The sequence below is a fragment of the Schistocerca gregaria genome, chromosome 8 (assembly GCF_023897955.1).
Source record: "Schistocerca gregaria isolate iqSchGreg1 chromosome 8, iqSchGreg1.2, whole genome shotgun sequence".
NCBI classification, from domain to species: Eukaryota; Metazoa; Arthropoda; class Insecta; order Orthoptera; family Acrididae; genus Schistocerca; species Schistocerca gregaria.
Genome location: NC_064927.1, coordinates 290,111,576 through 290,134,209, shown reverse-complemented (window position 1 = coordinate 290,134,209; position 22,634 = coordinate 290,111,576). Strand labels below are relative to the sequence as shown.

Genomic DNA, 22,634 nt, shown 5'->3' with positions numbered 1-22,634 from the left:
CGTGACTGCGACTTTCTACGTCAGTCTGGTGATTCGACCTGTTGTGGTGCCATTCACGAACAGCATTCCAGGGGTGTTTTTCAACAGGATAACGCACGTCCAGGCACCACTGGCCGGCCGCAGTGACCGAGCGGTTCTAAGCGCTTCAGTCTGGAACCGCGTGACCGCTAAGGTCGCATGTTCGTATTCTGCCTCGGGCATGGATGTGTGTGATTTCCTTCGCTTGGTTAGGTTTAAGTAGTTCTAAGTTCTTGGGGACTGATGACCTCAGATGTAAAGTCCTATAGTGCTCAGAGCCATTTGAACAATTTTTTTTGGTACCGCTGTTATAGCCCAACGTGCACTACAGAGTGTCAACATGTTACCCTGGCCGGCGTTGGTGGCCGAGCGGCTCTAGGCACGTCACTCCGGAACCGCGCTGCTGCTACAGTCGCAGGTTCGAATCTTGCCTCGGGCATGGATGTGTGTGATGTCCTTAGGTTAGTTAAGTTTAAGTAGTTCTAAGCCTAGGTGACTGATGACCTCAGATGTAAAGTCCCATAGTGCTCAGAGCCATTAGAACCATGTCACCCTGGCCTGCTTGAACGCCTGTCTCCAATCGACCACTAGAACGTCATTAGACACAACAGCATTAACCGCTCCTGAGTTGACGCACCAAGTCAAGAGGCATGAAATCCATCCGAGAAACTGTCTGCTGTCACCTGTGCAACAAAATGCAGGCACTTTTGCATGCTTTCACCAAAAAATTGGTGGTTACACAATTTATTAGTGTACGAGCATTTCACAATTTGCAATGGCTTATCTCGCGCTTAATTAACCTGTGACCTTGTAATGTTAATCACATATTTTACCTAGACATAAGTATTCCCGAAATTTCATTGAGACTTCCAATAAACTTTACACATAATTTCATATCTTTATAAAACATTCTCTCGCTAGTACACATCACACAATGGTGGAAGGGAAAATGTTTCTCGCTTACTATATCACAATTTATTATTCTTTACTATTAACTGTAACGGCAACGCATTTAGGAGACAGCACAGCACAAAGTTATGTAGCTAGGACATTGTATGCGCGGGAGATCGATTCTTTAAAGCCGAGGGTAGGGGTTTGCTGGTCATTTGCTGATGACCACTGATAAATATGAAGAAAACTTTAACTGATAATCACTTTTATTGACACTTTGAACAATTATGTACAGTTTAGGGTAGAAGAGAGGAAAGAAGATGGAGCGTTAGATGAGATTGCTGGCAGCCCCTCGTCGTGCGAGATGGAAGGAACTCTGTCGGCAGCTCCCCGCGGCTTCCGCCCGCTCAGCCCGCCACGCACCCCAGCGCCGCGGTGCCGGTCGTCGTGGGCGGGTCAGTCTGGCGGCCTGGAGGGTGTGAGCACCTACTGCGTGTACTGCGGCTGGAAGCCGTTCTCGTCGGCGACGAAGTTGATGCTGTAGTCCTTGCCGTCGGCGCCCTTCCACGTGATGGTGCCGCGCACCTCTAGCGCCTCGTTCTCCGTGCCCTGGTTCTTCACCACTCCCTGCTCCTGCCGGATCAGCCCGTCGCTCGTCTTGAACCTGCGGCACAGCAGAGAAGGCCGTCTCATCTCCTACCCTGTACAGCCACATTAGTACGACTATTTCCTAGGCATGACGTACCCATACCACTACGTCGTAAGCCACCTTAGATGGTGCTTGGCGGAGGATACTTCTGGCACCACCGTCTTTTTCCCGTTCCATTCACGACTGACGCATGGGAAGAATGACTGTCGATGTACACTACTGGCCATTAAAATTGCTACGCCACGAAGATGACGCGCTACAGACGCGAAATTTAACCGACAGGAAGAAGATGCTGTGATATGCATTAGGACTGATTTAAAATGGAATGATCATATAAAGTTGATCGTCGGTAAAGCAGATGCCAGACTGAGATTCATTGGAAGAATTCTAAGGAAATGCAATCCGACAACGAAGGAAGTAGGTTACAGTACGCTTCTTCGCCCAATGCTTGAATACTGCTCAGCAGTGTGGGATCCGCACCAGGTAGGGTTGATAGAAGAGATGGAGAAGATCCAACGGAGAGCAGCGCGCTTCGTTACAGGATCATTTAGTAATTGCGAAAGCGTTACGGAGATGATAGATAAACTCCAGTGGAAGACTCTGCAGGAGAGACGCTCAGTAGCTCGGTACGGGCTTTTGTTAAAGTTTCGAGAACATACCTTCACCGAAGAGTCAAGCAATATATTGCTCCCTCCTACGTATATCTCGCGAAGAGACCATGAGGATAAAATCAGAGAGATTAGAGCCCACACAGAAGCATACCGACAATCCTTCTTTCCACGTACAATACGAGACTGGAATAGAAGGGAGAACCGATAGAGGTACTCAGGGTACCCTCCGCCACACACCGTCAGGTGGCTTGCGGAGTATGGATGTAGATGTAGAGATGTAGATGCAAATGGTTAGCGTTTCAGAGCATTCACACAACGTTGGCGCCGGTGGCGACACCTACAACGTGCTGAAATGAGGAAAGTTTCCAGCCGATTTCTCATACACAAACAGCAATTAACCGGTGTTACCTGGTGAAACGTTGTTGTGATGCCTCGTGTAAGGAGCAGAAATGCGTACCATCACGTTTCCGACTTTGGTACAGGTCGGATTGTAGCCCATAGCGATTGTGGCTTATCGTATCGCGACATTGCAGCTCGCGTTGGTCGAGATCCAATGACTGTAAGCAGAATATGGAATCGGTGGGTTCAGGAGGGTGATATGGAACGCCGTGCTGGATCTCAACGGCCTCGTATCACTAGCAGTCGAGATGACAGGCATCTCATCCGCATGGCTGTAACGGATCGTGCAGCCACGTATTGATCCCTAAGTCGACAGATGGGAACATTTGCAAGACAACAACTATCTGCACGAACAGTTCGACGACGTTTGCAACAGCATGGACTATCAGCTCGGAGACCATGGCTGCGGTTACCTTTGACGCTGCATCACAGACAGGTGCTCCTGCGATGGTGTACTCAACGACGAACCTGGGTGCACGAATGGCAAAACGTCATTTTTTTCTGATGAATCCAGGTTCTATTTACAGCATCATGATGGTCGCATCCGTGTTTGGCGACATCGCGGTGAACGGACATTGGAAGCGTGCATTCCTCATCGCCATACTGGCGTATCACCCGGCGTATCACCCTGCGTGATGGTATGGTGTGTCATTGGTTACACGTCTCGGTCACCTCTTGTCCGCAATGACGGCACTTCGAACAACGGACGTTACATTTTAGATGTGTTACGACCCGTGGCTCTACCCTACATTGGATTCCTGCGAAACCATACATTCGACTGCTGCCTTGGCCAGCACATTCTCCAGATCTCTTCCAATTGAAAACACCTGGTCAATGGTGGCCGAGCAACTGGCTCGTCACAATACGCCAGTCACTACTCTTGATGAACTGTGGTATGGTGTTGAAGCTGCATGGGCAGCTGTACCTGTACACTCCATCCAAGCTCTGTTTGCCTCAATGCCCAGGCGTATCAAGGCCGTTATTACGCCCAGAGGTGGTTATTCTGGGTACTGATTTCTCAGGATCTATGCACCCAAATTGCGTGAAAATGTAATCACATGTCAGTTCTAGCACAATATATTTTTCCAATTAATACCCATTTATCATCTACATTACTTCTTGGTGTAGCAATTTTAATGGCCAGTTGTGTAGCTCCGTATAAGCTCTAATTTTTCGTCGTGGACGTACAAGGAAGAGAGAAGTTGCTGGACTCCTCTTGGAATGTTCGCTCTCAGCAGTAAACATCTACTTTACGCAATACGCCTCTCTTGTAGTGTCTGTCACTGAAGTTTATCATCTCCGCAACGCTGTCGCATCGAGCAAACTATCCTCTGGCTTCGCTTTTCTTTGGCTGTTCTCTGTCTCTTCTGTTAATCTCCCTTTGTATTGGTCCCAGACTGATAAAAAGTACTCAAGAATTAATCGAACAAGTGTCTTGTAAGCCACTTATTTCGTGGATGAATTTAATTTCTCCGAGTGAATCTCAACCTGGCATGTACTTTTCCTACCATTTGTTTTATGTGCTCATCCTCGTTCAGGTCATCCCGCATGGTTATTCCTACGTATCTGTCGGCAGTTACTGTTTCCATTGATTTACCACCAACAGCGTCATCGAACAGTAATGCACCTCTTCTCCTATTTAAACGCTGCACGTTAGTTTTTTTTTACGTGGATACTTAAAACATGCTGTTCCACGCTCAGACCATTGGCCAAGAAGAGCGGTTCATTTTCAGAAGAGAGTACGTTCGGCGTTTCCCGCAGACATAATTCTGCTGCCGTATAGACAACAGGACCTCACAATGTGCGATTGAAATGGTGCGGCTACTGGAAACGTACCCCAAAGTTCAAGTTCACGGGACAGTACGATTCTTGTGGCTGAAACCTCTAAATTTCTCACAGATTCACCGTGGAATTCTGGCAGAATGTGGAATAAATGCTACGTCACGTTACCATAGTGAAATGGTGCCCACTATTTGACCAAGGCGTGGGTGATGCTAGTCTGGTAGGGCAGATCTTACACTGTTCCATGTTTTCGGCAAGCTGAAAGAACATCTGAGGGGAAAGACATTTTCTAACGACGAGGACGTTCACACAGTGGTTCGCCAAAGGGTCATCGACAAAGGAACGGTTTTCTGTTGTTGAACCATTCGTAGAACGTCCCGACTATTTTTTATGGAGGTTTCGTGGCTATGTTCAAAACTAGTGTCGTGTATCTGTGTGACTTTGAAATATAGAGCAGAATTCAATAAAAATTACTTGGCCTGCCATAATAACATATAGATTATTTTTTGAAGTTCTCTGTATGTTCAGCCGGCCGGAGTGGCCGAGCGGTTCTAGGCGCTTCAGTCTAGAACCGCGCGACCGCTACGGTCGCAGGTTAGAATCCTGATTCGGGCACGGATATGTGTGATGTCCTAAGGTTAGGTAGGTTTCAGTAGCTCTAAGCTCTAGGGAACTGATGACCTCAGAAGTTAAGTGCCATAGTGTTCAGAGCCATTTTCATTTTCTGTATGTTCAGGGTGAACTGCCAGTACCTCAACCAAACCTCATATCCTGCGCATTGCTCATTACGTGTGTCGGTTGATGGCGTCAGCGACATAGCTAAACGTAGACAGGTTGTATGCTCTCATTCCGCTCCCTAGACTCATACGTTAAAAAGGTGCATGATTCGGAGAGAGGTTGCCGGCCGCTGTGGCCGAGCGGTTCTAGGCGCTCCAGTCCAGAACCACGCGGCTGCTACGGTCGCAGGTTCGAATGCTGCCCAGGGCAGGGTTGTGTGTGATGTCTTTAAGTTAGTTACGTTTAAGTAGTTCTACGTCTAGGAGACTGATGACCTCAGATGTTATGTCCCATAGTGCTTGGAGCCATTTGAACTCTTTTTGAATTTGGAGAGACGAAAAAAACGGCTCTCGCTAAAAAGGGAAATAAGGAGCTTAGTAGCGTTGGAAAACACGCTCTGATTGGGGAGGGGTGGGAAACGAAATCGACATAACTTTTTCAAAAGGACTGTCCCAGTATTTTCCTTAAAGGATTTAGGACACAACGATATACCTTAATCTACATGGCCAGACAGGGACTTGAGCCACCATGTTTCCGAGTATGAGGCCAGTTTGCTAACCATTTCATTACATCGCACACCATGAGTAGAATGATACGAAAGCTGCAACCTTAGTACAGTGTTTACGTGTTCAGAGGAATGGTGAATGGAACGTTGCCTGACGGAAACTGTGTCTTTTCTATCCAAATAGTGTTCGGTATAGGACGCTGGGAAGCGTATGCACTTCCGCTGACGATGGTGCATTGACGAAAAAAAGTTGAATTTCATTTGAAATGTTGAGACTGGGCAACTGCTGACTGATAATTGGTAGTTTGCTCTCATGAGTAATATTTCCTATTATCTAGAATAACTGACGACAGTTAAGAAATAAAGAATATAAAAGACAAAGAAGCAACAGCAAGAATAGTTTTACTGGGAAAAAAGAAACTAATATGCACAGAAATATATGAAATTTAAAGTCCGTCCCGAGGTTCTAGGCGCTCAGTCCGGAGCCGCGCGACTGGTACGGTCGCAGGTTCGAATCCTGCCTCCGGCATGGATGTGTGTGATGTCGTTAGGTTAGTTAGGTTTAAGTAATTCTAAGTTCTAGGGGACTGATGACCACAGATGTTAAGTCCCATAGTGCTCAGAGCCATTTGAACCATTTTTTTAAAAGTCCCCCGCCACTTTTTTCTGTCTGTATGTGAACGCATAATTCAAGAACTGCTGCAGCGATTCTGACACGTTTTTATTCGTGCTAATACACGTGGAAGGGTCTTGTATGTAACTTTTAACTGCTTGATTTGAAGCCCCCGGCGCGTTTTTCTGCCTGTACGTGAAGATCCTCAGAAACTTCTGAAGGGATTTTGATACGATTTGCTATTAACAGCGGACATTGATGATTCAGGTTTGTATATACGATTTAATACCGCTACGTCAAACAAGACGTCTGGTCATAGATAGCGCTTTCCGTGCTAAGCAGGGGTGGCAGGGGGGGGGGGGGGGGGGAGTGGCTAGTAGAATATAAGAAAATTGTCTGGCGTATAGCCTTGTACAGAAGTGGAAATGTGGACGATGATGATGATGTTCGGTATGTGGGGCGATCATCTGCGCGGTCATCAGCGCCAGTACAAAGTCCCAATTTGTAGACAGTCCAATTTTTTTACACAATCCAATGTAGCCAATGTCACGAGTGATGATGATGACAACACGAACAACCAGTCCACGGGCAGAGAAAAATCCGCAACCCGGCCGGTAATCGAACCCGGGGCCCCGTGATCCACAGGCAGCAATGGTAACCACTAGACCACGAGCTGTGGACACAAATGTCGTCGATGAACAGTTCACACCATAAGAAAAAAAAGAGGTTTTTTTAAATGTGGTGTGGTAGTAGAATGCTGAAGTCTGGTTGGTTACATCTAATAGAAGGGAAAAGGAACTGGGGAGACAAGAAATTTATGGCACAACTAAAGTAAAATTAGGGATCCGTTAATAGAGCACATCTTGAGACATAGAGGAATCGTCAATTTGGTAATGGAGGTAAGTGCTTATGGGAGTAGTTATGCCGACATGAACAGCCATACACAGAGTAGATTAGTGTACAAAAAAAAAACTGTTACAAAAATCAAAAATATGCCTACCAAGTCAAAGTGCTGTGAGACTAGGTGCCGTAAAAGGTGTCTTGAGGAACAAATTGAGGATAAGAACGTATCTACGAAACCGCCGTTCAACGATGGTTCAGACTAGCGGAAGTCTAGAAGCCGGGCATCTCTTTGACCAGCAAGCGGGAGTTTATACGCCGAACGAACACAAGCGGAATTTCAAATGGGACTGATGGCAGTGAGGATGTCATGTGGCGCCGAATGCGTACAACAACAGCGCAGGCACCGGTTTGCGCGGTAGCGGCAGAGAGATTGGTGGCTGAGCTCATATTTACAGCCAAAGGAGCTGCCTAGCCTCAGACGTTGGCCTCTGTAACTTCAACGCTCCGTGGTGTTGTAGGGCGTCGTTTCCAGACACGGGTTCCTGTCCTCAGACTGTTCCTCAAGACACCCTCTACAACCACTCGAAATTCGTTGGTATACATTTTTATTGTACCCTTTATATCTAGTTGCCTTATTCCCCTGAACTACATCAGATTGAACTTGGGTAAATTATGTTTGCAGAGTGATCCTCTACACCAAACCCTTCAACTCCAGAAAGCAGTGCGAACAGCACGGCTACAACTCAGTCACTTTCAGAATGTGTAGCTGTTTTGTGAGCTGGAAACGACAGTAATTCTGAATACTAAGGTGTCGTACTAATGTGGTATTAGTAGCTGCTTCAGACCTTCCTCTGACGAAGGAGTAGTGTGAGGAATTCTGGGTGACTAGCAATCGAAAAGGAATGATTTTTACTGGTTGCTGTTACAATCCTAGGCATTAGCAGAGTCTGTAATGAACCTTATTTCTGTAGTTAAGTTTCTGAAGGTAAATTTTAATCAAGAATATATATTAAGAGACTGGCTAGCTCCTCGCAGATGCGTGAAGTTGGAAGTTTGTGACAACTTTCGCTTGAAATGAGGTGGAAAAGTAACCGTTTTCAGCTCTTCATCTAAAAATTCCACAGTGAAAGCAACGGAATAGAACGTGGTTGAAGACAGATTTAAAGCAATTCCTACGCAACGAGCTTTTCTCAGTAACAAATTTGTTTCAATATTCTGAGGGAGGAGTGAAGACTGGTTACAAACACCAGTGCTGAGTGATGAAGATAAGTCGATATGGATTCCTCAGTACAATCCAGGCTGTGCGATTCAAGTCACAACAGTCCACCCTGTTTTACCTTATGATTTCTGAGGTATTTTCTGCGGTGATTTGTAGATGGTAGTGTTAAAAGAGTACAGTCCAACTGAAGATTATATTTTTATGCAGATTATTTCCACTACTCGCCCAGACGTCATCACTATGTGCTTATGAACTTCGGTGTTCTTGTCCTGGATTCCACAGGTTTCCTTTTTCAGAATGAGATTTTCACTCGGTAGCGGAGTGTGCGCTGATGTGAAATATATAATATCAGCGCACACTCCGCTGCAGAATGAAAATCTCATTCTGGAAACATCCCCCAGGCTGTGGCTAAGCCATGTCTCCGCAATATTCTTTCTTTCAGGAGTGCTAAATCTGCAAGGTTCGCAGGAGAGCTTCTGTAAAGTTTGGAAGGTAGGTACTGGTCGACGTGAAGCTGTGGGGACGGGGCGGGAGTCGTGCTTCGATAGCTCAGATGGTGGAGCACTTGCCCGCGAAAGGCAAAGGTCCGGAGTTCGAGTCTCGGTCCGGCACACAGTTTTAATCTGTCAGCAAGTGTCAAGTTTCCTTTTTATTTTTCATATTATAAGTTGCTGGACGCCCCGATCTTTACTTCTCACGGTATCGCTGAAAATTTTCAGAATTTTGATAAAACAGTTACTCGTCATCTTCAGACTGCGATGTCTATTATCGGTAAATGTTTCCGACGTGTTGTTAATTACCGCACAGAAAGTTGATCGCGAATTCGCTAAACGACAACTCTTAACTTTGACATGCGAAGTAGGTTTTACCATACATTGCTATGTCATTTCCACTGTCAGTGCATCGCAAGAACTGGTGGCGTCTAAATGTTTGCGCTAGTAGCGTATCGTGTCGGAGGGAACGTCTTATCATCATTACTTGTTTTATCTCCAGGTCCACTCACGGACATAGCAAGAGACAAATGACTTTCTCTGCACGTCTGGCCACCGTAACGGTGACAGTACAACACTGTCGGAGGGAACGTCTTATCATCATTACTCGTTTTATCTCCAGGTCCACTCACGGACATAGCAAGAGACAAATGACTGTCTCTGCACGCCTGCACGCCTGGCCACCGTAACGGTGGCAGTACAACAGTTTGAGAACTTTTATGAATCAGCTTGTCTCTAAATTTATGCAAAGCCTTTCGCAGGAACAACGTCCCCTTTCTCACTAAGGTTTCTGTTTACGTTGCCTGAACATGTCTTTAACACTACTTTCGAAAGAACTAAACCGACCGGTTACAAGACAGGTCGTCTCGCATTTCCGACAACCTCCTCCTGCAGGTCCACTTCGTGAGGATCGTAAACACTTGTGCAGTACTCCCACACGAATTCTGTCCGTCGTCGCTTCGCTTCTTGTCTTTTTTTTTTTGCAGCCGACTACTGACATTCTAATAGAATTCTGCTAGGTTTGTGACCTCGTAATTGTGAAAAATGCTTCAATGTTTGGGAGACTCTTGGTGGAGGATTACGATGTAAGCTAGCATTCATACACTGTTGTCTTTGTTTTCTCTATAAAACGACGAAACCCCTTAGATAAGACCTCCACATTTGAAAAAAAGAAATATCTCGTCGGGAATGGATATCCAGAATGATTTTCGATAGCTTCATACGGGTTGCCGGACCATGTCCTGAAACCAGAAAGATGAGCTCTACCATTTGTGGCAACTATGCACGTCTTTTATACGGACTTGATGCTTTAACTTGCTCGGACAACAACGTAGCGTATCCTACATCAGGAATAAAACAATGGGGACGGTGAGCTGGCCAACCGAGATGCGGCTTTTAGGCAGTTTTCCACACCCCACCAGGTAAATACGGGGCTGTAATCCACATGCCGCCTCAGTTGCAGGCTACGCAAACATTTAGAAACGTTATCACGCTTGCACATGGAGATTTACTCTAGACGCAGACAGACATGGGGTTCATAGACTCTCTCTTGAGTAATGAACAAAAGCCTGGTGACAGTAGATGGCCAGCCGCTGTGGCGAGCGCTTCAATCCAGAACCACAGGGCGGCGACGGTCGCAGGTTCAAATCCTGCCTCGGGCATGGATGTGTGTGATGTCCTTAGGTTAGTTAGGTTTAAGTACTTATAAGTCTAGGGGACTGAAGACCTCAGATGTTAAGTTCCATAGTGCTTAGAGCCATTTGAACCATTTTTGACAGTAGATGTTTCGACTCTTTAAATTCTATAATCACATTTATAAACTTTCAGGCCGAATATGCCATACTTCTACCTTGGTCGAATGAATTTGTTGGAGAAACCCAACGTTCGATCCTCATTTGTGGAGTATGTATTCCAAGGGGGTTGTAACTTCTTTTCAGGTCGGATTGACATGTTGACTCACTGTTGACTGAAGTAAGATTTCATTTCCGTGTGCTGCCACTCAGAGGTGTGACGTCATGTGTTAACGAAATCGAACAGAACTGGCTGTTGGACGCGCTGCTGTGATCGCCCCGCTGTGGAAGGCCTTAGTCTTATCAAATTGGTCTGATGGTATCTTGGTTGCAAAGGGTGTTCCGCAGCACTTGATCTATCTGTTTTTCCTCTTTCTACTGTTGCCCTTATGTTCTTTAGTCAATTTGCCACAGTTCATTTTGTAATAACCGCATAGAAGAGCCCTTTAGTGTAGCGTATCCTTTTCCACAGCGAACAAGGATTCACAACGTTAGAAAGTCCTCTGCAGCTCTTCATGTGTACTTTACATGCTACCAGGCGATCTGTTTTACTACTTGAGACACAGGGCTGTAATTTGAGAAGGGTGGAGCTCAAGCATTTGAAATCATAAATCAGCTTTGTAAATCACATCACGCGATTGTGTGAATTTTCGTTCGTCAAAATTACAGAAGGGATCTGCTTCCGCCCTCGTTCAGTCGCACCCGAGGTTCCATCTGTAAAAATGTCGATGTGAACGAAATATTAATTTCTGCACTTCTTTTCCCTCTTGTCTGCATAGTCAGTTTTTCGTGATTTGTCAGAGGTGTCTATATGGCATCCCCGTTACTCCGCCAGTAGTGAGATTCCTTGTCAGCGGCTTCAGAGTCTTTAGACCCCCTCCCTCACAGTTTCTCCTCCATGGCTATCCACGTTTCGTACGTTGTTGTTGTTGCTGTGGTCTTCAGTCCTGAGACTGGTTTTATGCAGCTCTCCATGCTACTCTATACTGTGCAAGCTGCTTCCTCTCCCAGTACCTACTGCAACCTACATCCTTCTGAATCTGCTTAGTGTATTCATCTCTTGGTCTTCCCTCTATGATTTTTACCCTCCACGTTGCCCTCCAATACTAAATTGTTCATCCCTTGATGCCTCAGAACATGTCCTACCAACCGATCCCTTCTAGTCAAGTTGTGCCACAAACTTCTTTTCTCCCCAATCCTATTTAACACCTCCTCATTAGTTATGTGATCTACCCATCTAATCTTCAGCATTCTTCTGTAGCACCATATTTCCAAAGCTTCTATTCTCTTCTTGTCTACACTATTTATCGTCCATGTTTCACTTCCATACATGGCTACACTCCATACAAATACTTTCAGAAACGACTTCCTGACACTTAAATCTATACTTGATGTTAACAAATTTCTCTTCTTCAGAAACGCTTTCCTTGCCATTGCCAGTCTACATTTTATACCCTCTCCACTTCGACCATCATCAGTTATTTTTCTCCCCAAATAGCAAAACTCCTTTACTACTTTACGCGTCTCATTTCCTAATTTTATTCCCTCAGCATCACCCGACTTAATTCGACTACATTCCATTATCCTCGTTTTGCTTTTGTTGGTGTTCATCTTATATCCCCCTTTCAAGACACTGTCCATTCCGTTCAACTGCTCTTCCAAGTCCTTTGCTCTGACAGAATTACAATGTCATCCGCGAACCTCAATGTTTTTATTTCTTCTCCATGGATACGTTTCGTATAGGTCATGGTAATCGGATTCACAGATACTCACCCAAAGGTGTACTGGCCGAGTCCATCGTTGTCAATGCTCTGCTCTAGGATGACGGCCTCACCAGGCTTCTGGGGGCGTGCGGCGACAACGGCGATGAGAGCGACGGCAACGAGCAGCTGAAACACAGGGCATCAACGGTAATCAGCGGCGGAATGTGGCGCCAAATACCACACAACACAGACCCTGGGTCTGATAACGGCCTCAGTTCAGCGAGGAGGCTAGGTATGTCTTATCTAGTTGAACATAATAACTGATGATTAGATCCAGTAGAGCTATCAAATTGGGGGCTCTTGATTACTAAGTTTCACATGTTGTTGTAAATAACTCCCGACGCTTTCGGGGGATTACGATCAGACAGTCAGTGGGCCAGTCGAGTTGCTACATGGTGCCTGAGTGTTCGTCAAACTAGGAACGTACGTCGACAGTCTGGTAAATACGACTGTTGTTATGTGGGAAGGCAGGAGCGTCCACAGCACATCAATCGTCAAGACGTAGAAACGAATGGTTATCGCGATTGTAGAAATAAACACCTTGGCTCTTGTTCACGGCTCGAGATGACTGGGTGTTTGTGTTGTCCTTATCATTTCATCGTCATTCATGAAAGTGGCGAGCCTGGACTGAGCAAAGGTTGGGAATCAGTACGGGCGCTGATAACCGCGCAGTTGAGCGACCCGCAAACCAAACATCATCATCATCATCATCATATTGTCCATGGCAGCCTGAACGAGTGAACCCAAGTCATGGTACGTCTCCCTCTCTACTCATTTTACAGTGCTGATACCATACAGCCGACCGGCACATGCACACTATTTCACTGAAGTGACTTAACACCTGCGGTGGAAGGCCACATGAGGACCTTGTACCAGTTATAGACCACTGAAGTGCTCTTTTTAAGGGGACAACTTTTATTTGGTCCAATGAGATTCTGGCAAAAGTTGACACCACGTCCGAACTGTACCTCTCTTCTCGCCACACAAACCTGATACGTTTTTACTCTTTACACAGTTCCTCCGATACCAGTGCATTGTGCTGATAACCTTTCCCCGTGTATTCAGTTGTTAACTAGAGAGAGGTATCTGCTGCCGACTGATACTTTCAGTTGAACTGTGAGGCCTAGCAAGGTAGGTCAGCTGGTGGCAGAATTGTACACCAATGGCGAGGGCCTGGTTTCGATTACCTGCCAGGTACACAGTTTTATCCTGTCTTCACAAAGCGTGCACTCTGCTACTGAGTGAAACGTGCGAGTGAGTTGACCGTAGCCTTCTTGAAAGGACAATCCTAGCGAGCGATAGAAGACACTTTTTTTACAAAATTTACGATAGTCATAGGTCAGAATTACCCTTCAGGGATTTAAATTCGGCTCCTCCAGACCAGAACAGTGTCTCAGTCAAATCGCCAATACACTGAGTATGGAACGGTAAGAAAAGGTTAAATTTCACTCATAACTCTGTAGATCTCCGTGACTGCCATACCGAGATGTTGGATCATAGCTAAAGATGTTTGATTCATTATTTAATCGATGTTCTAGAATACCTTAGATGGCAGAACGAACTTACATTTCTGTTTCTAAACGGGTGCAGAACGATGTATATAAAGTAGGTTGTTACAAAGGCTTTGATAATGCTCGAGGAATGGGACAAACGTCATTGTTAGACCAGAAGGAAATAGTAATCTTGTCTATGTAGTATCAGCTCAGCATCACTTCATCACTTCACACTTGAAAGAAATTGGCGTCAAAGTGATTTGCAATCTCGTTTGACGTATGAACTGATTTAGAGCAGCCACAGAGTGAAAGAGGATTTCATTCTAGTGTCTAACGCATACAACTTCAAAACATCTTAACATCGGCCCAACCTTACTAATCTTTAGCCCACTACACAGGTTTAAAGGGTGTATTTTATTCCACTATTCATATAGGTCATACATAATGCTGTATCACCGTAAGCCTACAGTATACACACCGCAGCGGTTTGAAATAGCTGGAAGAAAACAAACGTACACAAAAAAGCACAAGAAATGAGTGGAATGTGCTATTTCCAGCGGGACCAATAGTGTAAGGATAACAAGTGGAGGAGAATATCATATTTAAATATAACGGAAGCTCGTTTGGTACTAAAGTGTAATTGACATTACACAGAGAAAGAATGTGATTTGCATCTGATACTTTGGCAGGGGTCAGACCATGTAGCAGGAAGTCAGTAAATGAAATACAGTTATTATTTGTTCTGACAGGATTTCATCTTCCTTCCACTCATTGCTTCGTATACGATTTTAATTTTTTTGTGTGAGCCGTGGTATTAGAGTCACCACAGTGGAGAAGTATGCTTGAAGTACACTTCCTTTTATTTTCAGTTTTTACGTTCTGTTGGAACACCGACTGAAGATTACACGTTTGCTTCAAACTCTACTTCTGCCAGGACAAAGGTGTCCGCAGCAACGAGACCATAATTAGAAAGTCAATGCGGTCATACCTTTCATTTAAGCGGAGGTAAAAAACGTGGAAGCAACGAAAGTGTGCGTTCTGGTAGGGGGGAGACTCGTGAATGAGGTGTAAACGTTATTCCCAAGTTTCGCAACCAGGGACTCCTATCGGTTATTAAGAGTCGTTAAATTCGAAACTGACGCGGCGAAAATGTGTGTCGAAGAAGCGACTGCGATTTTAACGTAACTCTTAGGAGAAGCCTTTCTGAGGGAGTTCATTATCGCCATTAAATGGTTTTATATTTAAGTCTCTGTTCCTTTGGCTGGTTTCATTGTGCCTCGCATATGTTACCATCATATGGTAATCTTATTTAATCTACCAGGAACTTTCATATGGTAATCTGTTCACTGCAATAAATACATGAAATAAATTAATTTGTGTACTTTAATCTGGTTATGGTTTTGCATAGAATTGTTTTTCCTCCTGTACTTTGTAATACCTCTTCGTTTAGTACCTTATCTCTCTACATTATTTAAATACTTTTTGTGTGGTAATAAATCCACATTTTGTTTTCTATAACTTACCTCAGAGCGAAGTTACATTACAATACATAGCACTGCTCCAGAAATACGCCTTCCTCAGTTGCAAGCCAGTTCTTTGTGTAACTATACCGTTTATGGTGAAGAATGTTTTCTTTGCATGTCTCAGTCGGCCTCCCACGGTTTTGCTTTAACTAATTTCGCATGTTCTATTACGTCTTCCTCAGTTTTGATATTAACAACTTCCCCTTCAGTTTTCTATCATTCTTCATCATTTTGGCTCAGTTCCATCTAAAGTATGTCCTAGATAGTCTGTCCATTCCTGACTTTAGATGAGAAGTCTTATGGTTAGTATTTCTATCGGTTTCACTTGTAGTTATTTCATTCTCTTCATTGTTTCTTCGACGTAGCGAAACTTGCGACACTTACTCCCAATTCGTATATATAGGTATTTCATTTGAACTTCTACTAAACTTCTCTGCATTTTCAAAATCAATTGATTTGCTATCATAAGATGGTTTATCTGCCCCGGAAAATGCTGTGAAGTCACTCTTTTCTTTATTCTGTCAGATTCACATTTCTGGTACATTTGCCTCCTTTGGAAACACACTACCCTGCAATGTTTTTATTTATCCTTTTTTTCACTTCAAGATCTTAAGAACTTGTGAGACATGTCGACTACAAGTTTTCACATTTATCTGATAGTTTTGTTTTAGGCAATGTTATCAGAGTTGTTTTCATGAAATCTGACAGCCACTAAACTGATCCAAAAGTATTAGATATCAAATTAGTTAGCCTTACGTGCTAGTGATTTTAGTTCCTCCCTATATCATTTGCTCACACTTCTTTTGTTACTCAGCGTGCTGTCAAAATTGGAAAAAGCACAGAAGCATCTATTTCTTCCACATCAACGTTTTCCTTTAACGTTCTACGACAGGCTTTCCGTACTTAGTGGAGTCTATCTGTTTCCTTTTTCACTCAACACATGCTTCAAGCTGCATAAATATATACTCGTTAAATGACCCTTAGTTCAGACTACAGTATTTAAAATCTTAGCGGCCAGTATCCTAGACTAACGACGGCTACCTACAAAAAGGAATTTCTGTATTCGGAGTGACTACATGCAGAATATGGAAGTGATCATTTGGAACAAACAGTTACCAACAAATAAATGTTGTTGAGGTTCCTTCTTTGTGTCTGTATCTTTCATTACAGTTCAGCATGCAGTATAACCACTTACATTTAACCGCTAGGTTTTGTAGGGAAGACGCAAAATCGACGTTGTCAACAGATTCAGTTTTAGTGGATAATTTTCACGTTAATCGTTTGTTAATTATAGATCTAAATGCTTTTATGCTAATAAAATTTCAACGATTAGCTATGATAAATATACGATTTGTTGCTTTCTCACAATGAATATACCCTAAGTAAGAAATTGGTATTTAAACCGTATCAGTATTTTCGTGTTCTTTTGAGAACGCTTAGTTGCATGGACTAATTTCCCTTCGGCTTGGGAGGCGTGTATTTCAAAAATTAACACAGAAGGTAGGGAACATCAAAACCAATATATTTCAAAGAGGAACATATATATAGTCTCTGACTTCAGCTTGCGACCTTTGGGAGCATTTTGCAAGTGGCGCTGATCTAAGCAGTTGTCTTAGAGTCGCTGACAGGATATGTGTACTGACATCCTACTATCCAGATTTGAAATGTTTGGACACATCTGAATTCATGTGATACTCGACCTGGTATTCATTAACAGCGATTCGGTGTTACTGTGTAGGCCGGCACTCCTGGTGATAGGTTGACTGGACCACGCATTCTTCCACGGACAGAAATATGTGTTGTGAGAACTGCTGGTGATTGTACTTCTGAATATTAGGCATAGGGTGTACTTGTAACATGACAGGACGCCAGCTCATTTCAGCCGTGGTGTTAGGAATTATCAGAGAACCATCCTCGGAAATCGATGAACCAACCGAGGTGGCTCTGTACAGTAGTCATCCACGTCAGCTGACCTTACATGGGTGGGTTTCTTCCTCTGGGAATCATATGAAACAGCAGGCGTATGAAACCGTCGTGGGAACAGAAGATAACGTCGCTAGGATTGTCGTCCTGCTGGTACCATAGCGGACATGCAAGGAATCTTCGAACGGACACGGCAGTCAACGGTCCGATGCTGTACTGCGTGGAAACAGGTCAATGGTCGCACATTCGAGCAGTTCCTGTGAATGCCATTGCTGTAATTGTTCACCTGTCTAAACAGGAAAATGTGTTCTATTGCCATCTATATGGGAGTCTTCCATTTCAAAATGGGAATGGTTAAGCCTTATGTGTAACTATTCCATGTACGTCAGAGCGTGTCTGTAGTTGAGTTTTCCATGACAATGAAAAACGGAAAGGACATTCAAATCATCACAAATAGTGACATTTCAGACCTCGAAGCATTGCGATGAGTTTATGAGTGATCCAATTGCCGACTGGCTACGGGGGGGGGGGGGGGGGGTGATGGTTACGCCTTCGCCTAACAATATTCGAATCAGATACTACTAGATTTGGCACAACCTCGCTAGTGGGTTCGGGTGAGTTAGATGGTTGTGAAATGGTAAACCTATATACTACAGCTGACAAAGATATACATTTACTAGTGAGAGGTTTTGCTGATCATGGAATCATTTCCTATAGAAATGTGAGTCAGTCATATCAGATTCCGTATATCCAGTGGCGTTATTTTCATTAGCCTGATAACTTCATCCATAAGCAACTATTTTAACCTACTGTTTAGAGAAGTAATGACGCATTTAAATTTTCTTTGTAAACATGAAAATGAGATGGTTGGACAATAATACGAACATTCGAAGGAAAGTGAATAATGCAGTATCAAATCAACCAGACGATTCTTACATTGGGGACATGTGATGAAAAAATAAGCTACGATTCACTCATTGCTGTTCCCAAATGCTATTGTTTCAAACAAAAAAATCAAACATTGTGAAGTTTTAATGCTGACAGGGAGAGGCTTCGCTGAAAATGGAGAATAATTACTCTGGTGCGGTTTCTACGTTAATCTCTTCTTAGAACTGGTTAGGCTACCCCGTTCTTAGGTTAGAGAAAAGGAAGAGCATTGAACCAGCAGTACCTGTCGTAGCACTGTGGTCTTTAGCGACTAAGATTTTCTGACTTAGATATTCTGTAAGTGTTAATTATACGGGACCTAGTAAGACTGAGGTCAAGAAAGAACACTGCCTATATCTATGTTAGGACAACTGAGCTCTAAAGTTACCTTCCGTAAGTGGTAACCAGTTGGCACAAAGAAATTTAGAGGTGAGGAAAACGCAGTGGGAAGTACATCTTTGTTAGACCAACTGCGATCCAAAATTATATTTAGCAAGCACAGCATCTGAAGTACATCGATATTACACCAACTGCAATACAAATTTAACTTTAGTAAGTGGTATCCAGATGGTACCTAGGAACAGTGAAGTGAGGAAAGCACAGTACCTGACGTTCAAAAATTATCTTCAGTGAGTGGTAACGAGATGTTATGGTCAGATCCCGATCAAGAAAGCACAATAACTGGAGTATAACAAAGTTAGAACTATTGAAAATCTAATTATCATGAGTTTTGCTCACTTAGTACAGTTGAATGTCAAACGGCACTTTCTTTGCTCTAAATAGGTAGTAAAAGCCTTGGGACTCACCAGCTTCATGTCGGTTGTTGGCTGGGGAGAGCTGTGAAGCAGACGAGTCAGTTTGCAGAGTGCAGAAGTGTGACGGTACCCCGTACAGCCAGGTTTATATAGCGGGCGCTCTGGCGACCCCACCAGGATCGTCTTCCTGTCCCGTCGCGCCCAGAGCCGCGACATTCCCCTTCCACCAGGTCCCGACCCATCCCATAACAGTGCGCGACCGCCTCCGCCGTGAATCAGAGCCTGGGCCTTAAAGCTGACACTTTTAGAATGTTGTCCACTTTTTCTCCCAGATCCGCACGCATCTGCCGCTGAGTTACGCTCCGGGCAGGACTGCGCTCGCGGCGTGGGATAGGTGAACCGCGAAGGACGCCCTGGCTGTAAAGCAGTCTGCCGTGGCAATTCGTGGCTGTCGGCTTTTCATGTCAACAGGTGAATCTGAAGTATCGCAATGTGCGGTGGTTGTAAAGAACTCTGTAGGTGGTACTAAAGTATTTCTTTGAAGAAATGAATGACTTTGCAGTGAGTTGTTCAATAACCGTGTCTTGCAGCAATGCAGACTTTCTGTGTACATTCTCAAGAAACCACTGTAAAGTGCACGGCAGAGGTTACTTAGCATTGTAACACGTATTAGGGTTTCTTCCCGTCACAATTGTGTGTGGGCGTGGAAGGATGGAACATGAAAGAAAGATTAGGGTTTAATGTCCCGCCGACAGCGCGGTCGTTAGAGGCGGGGCACAAACTCTGAGTACGAAATGATCGGGAAGAAAATCAGCTGTGGGCTTTTCAAAGAAACTACCACGTTATTTGTCTGGAACAATGTAGGGAAATCACTTAATACTTAAATCCGGATGGCTGGAGGAGGATTTAACCTGTCATCCTCCCGAATGAGAGTCCAGTGTGCTAACTACTGCGCCACCTCGCTCACTACAGTGCAAAGAATGATAGTTTAAAGGTCCCCTTGTACTCTGTAAATACTCTGATCTTGTCTTCACAGCCCCTACTGTAGTGATGTCTAGGGTTTTGAAACAATTTCACAGACTCCTTGGCCCTATGCAAAACGGCAAAGTGGATCTAAGGCTTCCATTCAGTCCCCTGTTGGCCAGTCTGGTGTGGTAGTTGGAGATAGGAAAACGAAAGCCGAAGATTTAAGTTTCACCTTACACAAATCGTTCACACATGAGAACCGTGCAAACACAGTCATTTGATCATCGAACAGACTGCTGTATGGACGACATGGTAATAACTATCCCTGACGTAGAGAAACAACGGAAATATTTCAAAGTAAACAAATCACTAGTCAGGATGGAATCCCAATTCGGTTTTACAAAGAATACTCTACGGCACTAGCCTCTTACCTAGCTTGCATTTATCGTGAATCTCTCTCCCAGCACAAAGTCCCACACGACTGGAAGAAAGCACAGGTGACTGCATTATATAAGTAGATCAAAACAGCGGACCTGCAGAATTACAAACCAATATCAGTAACTTGCTTTTGCTACAGAATCCTTGAACATATTCTCAGTTCGAATATAAGAAACCCTCTTGCGACTGAGAAGTTTATATTCACGAGTCAGCATGGTTTTAGAAAACATTACTCGTGCGAAACTCAGCTTGTCCTTCCTCACACGATACGCTGCTAACTGTGGATGAAGGCCTATAGGAAGATTCCACATTTCTACGTAGATTTCCGGAAAGCATTTGACACGGTGGTCCTTTGCAGGCTGTCAACGAAGGTACGAGCATATGGAATAATTTCACTGATATGTGAGTAGCTCGTAAACTAGAAAAATAATAGAACCCAGCATGTTGTCCTCGACGGCGAGTGTTCACTAGATACAAGGGTTTCGTCAGGAATGCTCCAGGGAAGTATGAGAGGACTGCTCTTGTTGTCTATATATATAAATGATTTGGCAGACCTGGTGGTCAGCAATCTGTCGTAGAAGAATGTATCTTAACGCGGATGAGCAGGAAGATCAAACCTGTAATGTTCCGTTACGGTATTACTAGGTCCTGCTTGACACTGTCAAGTCGTTTAAATATCTGGGCGTAACGTTGTAAAGGGATATGAAATGGAAAGAGCGTATGAGAATTTTGGCAGGAAAGGCGAATGGTCTACTTCGGTTACTGGGACAATTTCAGAAAATAGTGGTTCACCTACAAAAAAGACCGCATGTAAGAGGACACTGGTGCAACCTATTCTTGAGTACTGTTCGAGTGTTTGGGATCCATACCAGGTAAGATTGAACGAAGACATCGTAGCAATTCAGAGACGGGTTGCTAGATTTGTTGCCGGTAGAACAACACGTAGTCTTACGGGGATGTTTCGGGAATTCAAATGGGAATCCCTGGATGGAAGGCGGCATTCTTTTCGAGAAACACTACTGAGAAAACTTAGAGAACCGAAATTTGAAGCTGACTGCCGAACGATTCTACTGGCGCCAACATACATTGCGCGTCGAGACCACGGAGATAAGATGCGAGAAATTAGGGCTCATACGGTGGCATGTAGATAGTCGTTTTTTCCTCGCTCTATTTGCTAGTGGAACAGGTGAGGAAATGGCTAGTAGTGGTGCAAGGTAGCCTCCGCCACGTACCGTACGGTGGCTTGAGGAGCATCTATGTAAATGTAGATACAGATTTTGGTTTTTGTAACTCTGTAAGTGGGTGTAGTCGGTGTCTATCTTCAAATGTTTTCCAGTGCAGGTCTTTTTCATCATCGCCTTAACGCTGTCTCGCGGGTCAAACAAACCTGTGACCGTTTTTGCACGTTCGAAGCCCCCTATTAACCTTATCTCGACACTTGAACATTATTCTGTGCACAAAAGTTTTATAACCAGTCTGCTTTATAAGCTGCATTTTCCCATTATCCTTCCAATGTACGGCAGTGTGCCCCTTATATGAGCAGCGTCAGAAATTTTTTCATCGTTACGTTCCGTATCCCCGTAAACTCTTACACCCAGGTACATGTTTCAGGGATTCAATTTGTGTCTCAAGGATATTTTGCTCAGAGGACATTATTTTTCTATGTTTTGTTAAGTGCACAGTTATACATTTCTGTACACTTAAAAGCACAGTGCCAGTCTTAATACCGCCTCGAAATCTTATCAATAACTGCCTGGATATTTTTCAGCTAATATTTAATTACAGAGAATTGTGTCAGCTGAGAAAGTATGAGGCCACTATTATCATTTTCTGCTAGGTCCTTAATGTGCAATATGAACAACAAGAACTCCAGTACAGTTCCTGGGGCACGCCTGAAGTTCCTTCTATTTCTGCCGAAATACATTAAAAAAAAATTGTCTCGAATGAAAAACAGCCGACAGTTGCACTAAATTGTGTTTATTTTAAACCTTTTCCATGGTTTCTGCTGTAATAATATAGCATTCTTCAAAAATGGTTCAAATGGCTCTGAGCACTATGGGACTTAACTTCTGAGGTCATCAGTTCCCTAGAACTTAGAACTACTTAAACCTAACTGACCTATGGACATCACACACATCTATGCCCGACGCAGGATTAGAACCTACGACCGTAGCGATCTCGCGGTTCCAGACTGTAGCGCCTAGAACCGCCCGGCCACTCCAGCCAGCTATAGTCTTCTTCAGAAGTCATACATACTA

At 44.1% G+C, this 22,634-nt stretch overlaps 1 protein-coding gene across 1 annotated transcript; it reads right to left on the bottom strand.

Annotated features, from left to right (window-relative positions):
* Nucleotides 1-1,157: 1,157 nt before the first annotated feature.
* Nucleotides 1,158-19,128, bottom strand: LOC126284426 (endocuticle structural protein SgAbd-6). Its single transcript, XM_049983344.1, has 3 exons — nt 19,024-19,128; nt 12,362-12,477; nt 1,158-1,573 (listed from the first exon to the last, which is right to left on the bottom strand). The coding sequence occupies exons 1-3, from the start codon at nt 19,030-19,032 to the stop codon at nt 1,396-1,398; spliced, it is 303 nt and encodes a 100-aa protein (XP_049839301.1). The 5' UTR covers nt 19,033-19,128; the 3' UTR covers nt 1,158-1,395.
* Nucleotides 19,129-22,634: the final 3,506 nt, after the last annotated feature.

What these genes read in the sequence shown, in the direction of transcription:
- LOC126284426 (XM_049983344.1), bottom strand. An exon ending in CTCGGCCAGTACACCTTTGG is followed by an intron (nt 1,574 to 12,361) that starts GTGAGTATCTGT and finishes GCTGTGCCGCAG; the next exon opens with GTTCAAGACGAGCGACGGGC.